The sequence below is a fragment of the Gallus gallus genome, chromosome Z (genome assembly GCF_016699485.2).
Source record: "Gallus gallus isolate bGalGal1 chromosome Z, bGalGal1.mat.broiler.GRCg7b, whole genome shotgun sequence".
Lineage (NCBI taxonomy): Eukaryota > Metazoa > Chordata > Aves > Galliformes > Phasianidae > Gallus > Gallus gallus.
The window spans coordinates 74,056,575-74,065,604 of record NC_052572.1 but is presented as its reverse complement, the minus strand read 5'-3'; the positions used below and the strand labels follow the sequence as shown (position 1 = coordinate 74,065,604).

The 9,030-nt window shown below is 59.1% G+C and overlaps 1 protein-coding gene and 1 long non-coding RNA gene across 2 annotated transcripts; both read right to left on the bottom strand.

Moving 5' to 3' along the window:
• Positions 1-794: 794 nt before the first annotated feature.
• Positions 795-1,847, bottom strand: LOC121108585. The gene is made up of 3 exons (XR_005843214.2): positions 1,723-1,847; positions 1,111-1,163; positions 795-882 (listed from the first exon to the last, which is right to left on the bottom strand). It is a non-coding gene; the product is annotated as an uncharacterized LOC121108585 (long non-coding RNA).
• Positions 1,848-2,132: 285 nt separating this feature from the next.
• On the bottom strand, positions 2,133-6,964 carry LOC121108496 (adenylate cyclase type 10-like). The gene is made up of 10 exons (XM_040656206.1): positions 6,705-6,964; positions 6,348-6,452; positions 5,713-5,751; positions 5,097-5,240; positions 4,475-4,680; positions 4,127-4,220; positions 3,878-3,966; positions 3,173-3,364; positions 2,851-2,972; positions 2,133-2,247 (listed from the first exon to the last, which is right to left on the bottom strand). The coding sequence occupies exons 1-10, from the start codon at positions 6,850-6,852 to the stop codon at positions 2,151-2,153; spliced, it is 1,236 nt and encodes a 411-aa protein (XP_040512140.1). The 5' UTR covers positions 6,853-6,964; the 3' UTR covers positions 2,133-2,150.
• Positions 6,965-9,030: the final 2,066 nt, after the last annotated feature.

Sequence of the window (9,030 nt, the reverse complement as noted above, 5' to 3'; positions counted from 1 at the left end):
GATGGCAGAGAAGGGCTGCTGCAAGTTCTCCTCTGCCAGTTCCACAGTGTTGACCCTGCGGTGCAAAAGCAGAAGGCGCTGAGATCCAGAATTGCCTCCCGGTAGCTCCAGCCTGCCTGGACAGCAGTGTTTTATAGGTGAGCCGCCTGGTCCTTTCTGCAGAGGAAAGCGGGACTCTCCAAGTGCGTCGTGGAGAGGACCGAGCTTTCCACTCGTCGTATAAGAAAGAGTCCCCGTGGGCGGCTGCAGGCCGGTCACCTGGGAGGGCTGGCCGCGGCCCCTGCGCCTCCGCAGCCCCAGCCCGGCTTGCACTATGCACCCCCTGCAGAGGCACTCATTGGGTTAAGAAGGAAGGCCTCAGCAGGTGGCGGGTCTGTGTCTGCCGCCTGGCCCACAGCAAGGCTTTTCTGCCCCAGTGCTCCTTCTGGAAAACAGCCAGAGGGCAAGCAGCGCTTCTGAGGTGGGCCACCTTGCTTCCTCTCAGCTCCTCAGCTGGAGCTCTTTCCGTCTCTTTGTGCTCGGCCCAGGGACAAAGGAGGAGAACAGTGGCTCACAGAGCCAGCTGGAAACTCTCTGAGGAGGTGGGTACTGTTTGGCTGGGTCCACAGCAGGCTTTTTTGGGAGGCTGCAGTGCAAGGGCTGGGCACAGCAGCACCCGAACTGCGTTCTGCAAACGCCAGGGGATGGGTGGCGGAGGGGTGCCAAAGCGACAGCTCCACAGTGCTTACCTGTGCCCAGCAGCCCGGCCTAAAATGGCCAGCTCGGCAAGTAAGTGGCTCTTTCCAGAGCCTGGAATGCCCACAAATGCCAGGACGTGTGGTTCTTCCAAATGCTCATAGGCCTCCAAGCAGCATTCAAAGCGGTCAATCTCTGCCTCCCGACCTGTGCAGACCCACAAGGAAATGAGCTGCTGCAGCGTGCTGAAAAGCGGGGAGCCCCTCCACTTTCTCTCCCCCATCCCGCAGCAGAGAGAGAGGGAGGAAGGGAGGGAGGGAGGGAGCGAGGAAGCAGCTGCGTGGCGCTCAGCTGTGTGCCAGGGGCAGCCCACAGCAGAGCCCCCAGCACTGGGCAAAGGGAAGCAAGTGGGCTTCGGATGAGTTCTCCACCTACCCAGCAAGGGACCATAGGGTGACCTCTCCTCGGCAACGCCCACGTCACGTTGTCTAGAAGGGGGAGAAGAGCAAACAGGAGTCGCCTAATGGGTCAGAAGCCGGAGCACGCAGAGCCTGCTTGTGGAGGAGTGGAGACCCCCCTCTCAAGCAGCATCCTTACTCCGAGCATGTTCCCCTGGCCAAAGCTCAAGGTGACACACCAGCACAGCCTCGAGCATAAGGAAGCCCAGCAGCCACAGCACGACAGCCGAAGCTAACAAAAGTCCCTTGCCGGAGGCAACAACCAAAGAAATTCAAGATGAGGAAAGAAGCCAGGCTGTACTGAAGAAGCCGCTCGGACAAAGAACGCAAGGCTACCCTGTGTGTCCAAAGACAGGCCAGCCTTCCCCATCCCGGTGCCATCATTTCCACACTCTTAGCAGCAAGAGGCACAAGGGCACAGAGGCAGAAAGCAGACCCACACCAGGGCTTCCGATTTTCTCAGCCACAGGCAAGGGAGGTCTGTGGGAGAGCAGCCTGGTCTCGCTGCAGAACTCGAGCCCTCTGCTCGGCCAAGGTCGTACCCCTGAGGCCCCTCTCCCCTCACGTGCACAGCTCAGAGAACACTTACTGCTTCTCGGTGGTCCCCACGTATTGATAGACAGTGGTGGGACTGATAACGCCTTTCAAGTTTCTCTTTGGTAACGCTCTGAAGCAGTAGCTGGGCAGGCGAGAGGCTGCGCAGGTCTCTGCATCACAGGACACCACCCCCGGGTAGGCCACCATCATGCAGGCGGCCAAATTCACCTTAAAGCCAAGGGCTGCCACAGAGAAAGAGCATACGTCAGCGCAGTTGGGAAACCTTCAAGGCCAAGGGCAACCTCCCCTCCTGGCACAAGCCAACCCAACTGCAGGGTAAGCGGACCCAAAGGGAACCACACGTCTCTGAGCCCATCCTCCCGCCCCAAGGCCCCAGCAGGCTGTAGCGTGTCCTTGCCTCAGCCCAGCCGCCTCGTCCACACCGATGCACTGAAGCAGAGCCATGCCAGCCTCACACTCCTAAGACAAAGGAGCCCTACCTGTGTGTTCAAACCTCTCGGGATGGCCAGTGAAGCCGCAGAACGCTGCCCCGCTGCTGACCCCAACAGACACTAGCCTGGCACACAGAGAGAGTGGCGTGGATTCAGCAGCAGCCCTGCTGCAGTCCTGCTCGCCCCGTTCCATCCCATCCCACCTCTCCCCCCCCTCCTCAGCACTGGGACCACACGCACCAGCATGGGTCCTGGGGACTTGGAGAGCTTGGGGCGCAACACGCCCCGGTGGCAGGGGACGTAGGTAGGGCACAGGCAAGACCGTTTGGAGCCCTCCCCCGAGGCCTGATGGCTGCAACCTGCACCAGGCCACAGGCTCTTCTCCTTAGCGGGGAGGCAAGCAGCTGCTGCCTGCACAGCACTCACAATGGCAGCCACTGGAGGTCGAGGGACCGGGCCCAGGCCTTGCTCCTGGCCCCCTCGCCCAGAGGAGCCTGCCTCTGGCACCGAGGAGCTCCATGCCCTGGTGAGGGCTCGCTCCGACACGGTGACTGGCAGGCGGCACTTGGGGGGACTGTGCCTGGCTGCCGTGGGCTAACCTGCCACCTCTGAGACACCGCCTCCTTCCTGCCAGGGGCGAAGGAGGACAAGCCAGAGGGCACGTCTCTTGCTCATCATTCCCCTCGTGCCGTCCCAGGCAGCACACACGCCCCATAACGTGCACTCACTGGAGTTTTCTCAGGCCCATGGAGGTCATGTGGAAGATCTGCATAGCGCATTCCAAGGCGTGGGTGATCTCGTGGGCCAGCTTTTCTCCAGGAAATCCAAACACGCAGAGGAAGGTGCAGCCCTGCAAAGAAGAGGTGCAATACATCTTGTTCTACAACACCGATGGCCAGCAGCTGATGCATTCCACCGCAGGCACTGGGGAGACCAGCGGAGCTTCAGGTCAACCCACAGATCCCAGCAGCCGGGCAGAGCGGCTTCCCATTCCCCTGCTGCCAAACAGGCAGAGGCACCCCAGGGGTGCGATGGCTGTCACGCACTCACTTTGTCAAACAGAAGAGTTTTGTTGATTTCACCCTTGTGAGGGCTGATGATGCCTGAAATCGTGTTGCTGCAGTCACCGAGGCTGCTGCTGAGCTCGATTGCGTTGATCCTGTCAGCAAACTTCAGCTGGACAAAGAGGCTGGTGACGGGCCGTAGCTCAGAGCACAGCTCCAGCGGCACGTCCTCACGAAGCTGCAAGAGCAGAGCACAACAGCTTTGCCAGCCTGCTCTCCCAGGGGCTTCTCTGGGCCCACAGCAGACACCGAGGGAGAGCAGGCGTGCAGGCAATGCCAGGTGCTACTGGAGGATGGGGGAGTCCTCCCAGGTACCGAGTCCTGGCACAAAGCTGCTCTGTCCTGTGACACGTGCAGACACGAGGGAAGACTCTTTGCCCTCCCCTAGGCTGCTGAGCGGGATCTTGTCCCGGAGCCCCCCGGAGGCTCCCGCCCCCATGCCTGCGCAATCTCCAGAACAACAGCCGTGCAAAAGACAGAGGGAAGTCTGCCTCTCACCAGCCGTGCCTCTCAGAGGAGCTGCACAAACGGACAGCTTCTGGGCACGTCTGGCCACAGCAGCCCTGGCATCTCTTTTCCTCCGTCGGGCTCTCGCCTCAGACTGCACTTTCTTTTGGCTGCCCATTTTCCCAAGAGCTCCACACTGTTTTCTGCCCTCCCTGCACGCAGCCGCCAGCAGTGGTGGCCATACCTTCCGGAGAACAGCTGTCGATAAGTACTTCTCCAGCCTCGCTGCCAGTTCAGAATCATCGCACATCCTAAGAGTCGGCCTTCGGAGGCCTAAGGAAAGGAAACGCAGGCCGTCACTGGCAGGGCAGGCCTACAGGGCCTTGGGAAGCTGGACACGGCGAGGGAAAGATTCTCCTGTGCTTGCTCCTGTTCGTGCCTGTGAAGCAGGCAGGGCCCACCTTTCCAGCCAGTCACAGGACAAGGAACTCACCCGTCCCTTTCAAATGCCTCTCCCCTCTGGCACTGCTCAGCTGGACTACAGCATCTTTCCATTCTCGGCGAGCTAAGCGCCTCATTCCCACAACCTGAAGACACACAGGAGGAAAGGAATGCCACTGGCCTCCCCAGAAGCCCCAGGGCACGGGGCTTGCCCCTCCACTCTCACTTCCCAGAGAAGGGCAAGCCCACCTCTCTGGACTTTCAGCTGAGGTGCAAGGCCAACAGCTTTGGCTCTCTGCCTACGCTTACGGTTACGGCTGTGGCCACGTTCAGCCTCTCAGCCGCCTCCCCACCCAGGTGCGGGTCTTCCAAAGGGCTCCAGGACACCCCATCCACTCACCTTCACGGCCCCTTTGCCAGCAAGAGGCTTGGCCCTGATTCGCTGCTGATCACACAGCTCCCAGCAGGTCTGTGACAGCACTACCTCATGGGCAGCCGAAAGCTTTTGGGCCTTGACAACTTCGTCCAGGGCTCCGCTGCAGACGAAGAAGTACTGACGATCCCCGCCTCTGACGGACATGAAGGAGAGCATCCCGGCGGAGATCCCTGGGGAGAGAGAGACCAGCGGCGTGAACACAGGGAACCTTTGGAACTTGGCGGCCCCCAGCTGCACAGAGGCTCAGCTGACGCCCAGCCTAGAGACAGGCCCAGGGAGGGGAAGGGCCTCGTGCGTCCTTCTCAGGCCCATACCGCCACAGGTCCCAGAAACGGGCGTTTCTACCTCCCAGCGGGGTCAGACGTTGGGGCCCCCATGGACGGAGCAGGCTGTGCTCTGGGACCCTCACTGGGAGCGAGGGGCCTGTGCTACAGCTGACGCCAGGCAGGCAGGGAAGGAGCCCCGGCCTCCCCCGCCCTCGCTGCCTCCTGCTTGCCCTGCAAATGCTGGCAGGGGAGGCTATCCACTGGCTCTGGAGGGTACTGGGGCTGTGCATGTGGCACAGCTGAGCCATCTGTGCCCGTACCTATCTTCAGGTGGAGCTTGAGACCACTGTGCGTGTCATAAGTGCCGTACTTCTTCTGGACCTTCCTGCAGCACTGCAGCGCCAGGTTGATGGCCGTAGGCAGCTGAGGCCCTGCTGCTCTCCACAGCACCAGCATGGCATCCCCTGGGGAAAGCAAGGGGCAGGTGAAGGCTCTCCCGAGGGCTGACTCTCCCTGAGTTGCATCCAGCCGCAGGGACAGCAGCAGGCAGCTGGCCGGCGTGCCGAGGAAGAGGGGACTGTGGGAGGGTGGCATCCTGAAGGACCTCCGGGGAAGCCTGGCCTCAGGGACCCCTCCCATCTGCTGGGCCAGCCACAGCAACCTCCAGGGCAGCAGAGCAAGAGGGTGGGTGGTGGGGGACAGCAGTGAGGCCAACACTCCCCACCGCGAGCGCCCCTCGGCACTGAAAGACGGGGCTCCCTGCCCCCCCCACTCCCCCACCCCCCACTTCTCCTGCAGGGAGAAGCCCTGCTCAAAGCTGGAGGCAAAGCAGTTCCCCTTTGCTCTCCGCAAAAAGCAGAGTGGAACCCAGGAGGCTTCCGTGGGAGACGCTGCGCATCAGCAGGACACCGACTCTGCCTCCTCCTACGTACACACCTGCAAACTTCAGGATGTCTCCTCCAAAAGCCAGCACCTCTGCAGACAAAGAGAAGGAAAAGCAGAGTTACAGGGACACCTTCATCCAGGAGCCACGGGAAGAGCCACTGCGCCTGGAGAGGAGCACCGTGGCGGTGCAGGACCAGGCCACGGCTCCAGAAAGCCCTGCTCCCAGGGCCGCTGCAGCCACAGCCCTGGAAGCCGCACAGCTAGCAGGGAGGCAGCGCCTTGAGATGCGGTGCACAGCGTGGTGGAAGCAGGAGGGCACCTCTGGAGTGCATCTGCTCCAGCTCTGCGCACCCCTCCGCTGAGGCGGAGACACCCGGAGCCGCTTGCCCGGGGCCACATCTGCAGGCCTCGTGAAGACCTCTGGGTGGGGATACCCCCCCGCCTCCCTGGGCAACCTGCGCCGCAGCTCAGTCGACCTCACCGCAGAGGCCTCTCCTTCTGCCCAGCGAAGCCTCCCGCCTTTCAGTTTGTGCCCACCACCTCTTGACCCGGCCCCACCAAAGACAGCCCGGCTGCGGCTCCTCGCCCCTTCCAGGCAGGCAGGAGCGGGCGGCCCAGCACGGCTCTGTCCACAGTGAGCGAGCCCCAGGGCTCGATGCCCGACAGCCCAGCAGCACGGCTCTTACGTTCCAGAATGTCACCCATGTAGGCGTTGAGGGTTTGCACCATCTCCTCAGCTCCTCTCTCTGGGCCGCTCTGCTGGATGCACTTCTCTGCCAAGGCAGTGAAACCTGCCAGAAAGACAGCCGCAAATCAGGACGCCTGCCTCTGCGTGCACCGGTAGCTCACCCCTTCCCCGGCCCCAGCTCAGCGCTCGTCACAGCCATGGCTGACGGCCCAGGAGAAGCTGCCCGCTCTTTGGGCAGCACGGCAGGAGGCCTGCACAGTGACAAGATGGCCACCCTGTCTCGCAGCAGAGCTCCCGAGGGCCTGGAGCGTCCCATGGGCTCATGTCTGTGGGGGCTCCGCCACGCCCAGCCCACCTGAGACATCGGCCAGGAGCAGCACTCCCTCAAAAATCATGGGGTAACCAATGTCTTTGAACTCCTCACGGAGAAGGAGGCTGGGGAGAAGCACCACTTTCTTCCCCAGATCGGAGTAGTAGTACTTCCTCTCCCAAGCAGAAGCCATTGTCAGCGCCCTGTGGTACCGGGGTACCTCAGAACAAGACGACCGTGCCCCGCTGCGAGGGACGAGGACGAGACGCCCACCGCTCCAGGCGGCACAGTGAGCCCAGGGCCGCTCTGAGGGGCGGCCGAAAGAGCAGCCGCTTCCCCCGGCAGGGAGCGGCCCAGGGCTGTTCCCAGGACTCCGAGACGCCTCAGGCACGGCGAGCCGGGACCCGGTCCCCGACGGCAGCTGGCTGAGCAACGGAAGGGCGGGCAGCGCGTGCGCGCAGGCTGCTTGTGCTGGCTGTGACTGGGTGGAGTTCCTTCTCTTTGCGGTGGCTGTTACGGTGCTGTGTTTTGCAGTCGTGATGAGCGCCTCATCCCGACTGGGGGCTGGGCCGGTGGCCGGTGCACGCAGCCGGTAAGCGCGCAGAGTCGGAGTCCACGCTGAGGTGTCTGCTTTAATTCTGCACAGAATCAGGTGCTTGGCAGTCCTTTGCAAAGCCAGCACGCTCCCAGACGGAAGCGTGGCTGTTGACACACAGCTGTGGATGTGCACAGAACTGTTTCTCTTTGCAGTTTGTAATTGCTTGCTCCGTTTCAGGATTGCAATGGGAGCCATAGATAGTGTAAGCCGTGCTTGAGGATGAAAGAATTTCTCTGGTTGTGCAGTGTTGCAGACACTATGCAACTACAGGCAGGAGAAAGCAAATGCTGGAGCTTGAGGCACTAGCTGATTGCCATGAGCCTCGCACCCTTCCCTATGCAGTTCTTTTAACCTTGCGCAGACCTTCTGCGGCTTTACTCATCCAGTAAAGAGCAGTCTCCAGTTTACAGTCTACAGACCGGTAGACCTTCTGCAGCTTTACTCATCATCCTGGGCTGAACAACATCATTTCTGTGATCTTTGTTCAACTCCAAAGATGAGGAGAGCTCCCATTACGGAACGGCTGCTGCTGGACCTCCAGCATCGACTCTGTGCCTAAGGAGACTTCCAAAATAAAGGTTTTAATGGGGAGAAAGTCACTTAATTTTCTAAATAATCACTTTCTAAAACATTTCCCACGTTTGTTTTTCTTACCTGTCGCCGACACCTAATTTATACTAATACGCCTAATTTATCCTTAATGGCGCCCTAAAAGAAGACTTAGGATCACAGTGTTTGCTTCTCCAAAAGCGGTTTGAATAACGCTAACGCCTCCGGACCGCACGTTGGCAATTTGCTCGGGTGAGTTTGGGAAGGGTTGCGCTCATATGCAGGAAAATATCGCCCTCTGCTGGAGTTTGGAAGGATAATTGTGAATTTCATCAGCACGCGCGCACGCAGAAGTTACAACAAACGTGCAGCTCGTACAGCATCCTCCGGAGATTAGGCACACACACCAAACTACGGCAGGCTCTTACTTGCCTCTGTGCTTTTCTCAATCTCGGTCGTATTTGGTTTAGTATCTTAGCCTATTGCGATCGTTAGCCTTATTTCAATGACAGCTCTTTGGCAAGGTTGCAACGATTGGTCTGAAATGTTCCCTTGGCAAAGATGGGTTAACTGCTACTAAAATGCAGCCTGGGAAATCTGAATTTGCACACATCAACAAGAGAGAAAACCTGAACTGGCAGCCTTTTCCAATACTTTCACAGCACCAGCAGCTAAATTGTGAGAATTGCCATCAAAGTCATTTCCTTGGTGCTGAATCAATGCTTTGGATCCGAATTAGTTTGAATCATCTTCAGATACATCACTGACTTCTTCAAGTATATCACGACGGACTTTCAAGGCCAGGCTCTGAGCAAGCAGACTGAGCTGTGATCCCAGTTGATTGCAGGGGAGGTGGACTAGATGATCTGTAAAAGTTCCTTCCAGCTCTGAGGATTCTATAATTCTCTGGTTAGTCTATGTACGTATGGACAGACACAAAACACATATGCTCCTACAGACAGAAATAAACAGAAATATGTGGATCTGGTAAAATATCTCGACAGCTACTCCTGCGGAACAGAGGCATAGGATTTGGTAGTACCTGGGGAGTGTCCCAGTTCAGGGGAGATGCTGTTCATAGATGTTCATAGATGTTCATAGATCCATGAGAGCTCAGAAGGTCTCATTTAGAATCACGGTCTACCTTGTGACTAAGGCGAGTTTCTCTTGTCCATAGAGTGCCTCTCGTCCATAGAGTGGCAGTGCAGTTTCCTCTTGCCTTAG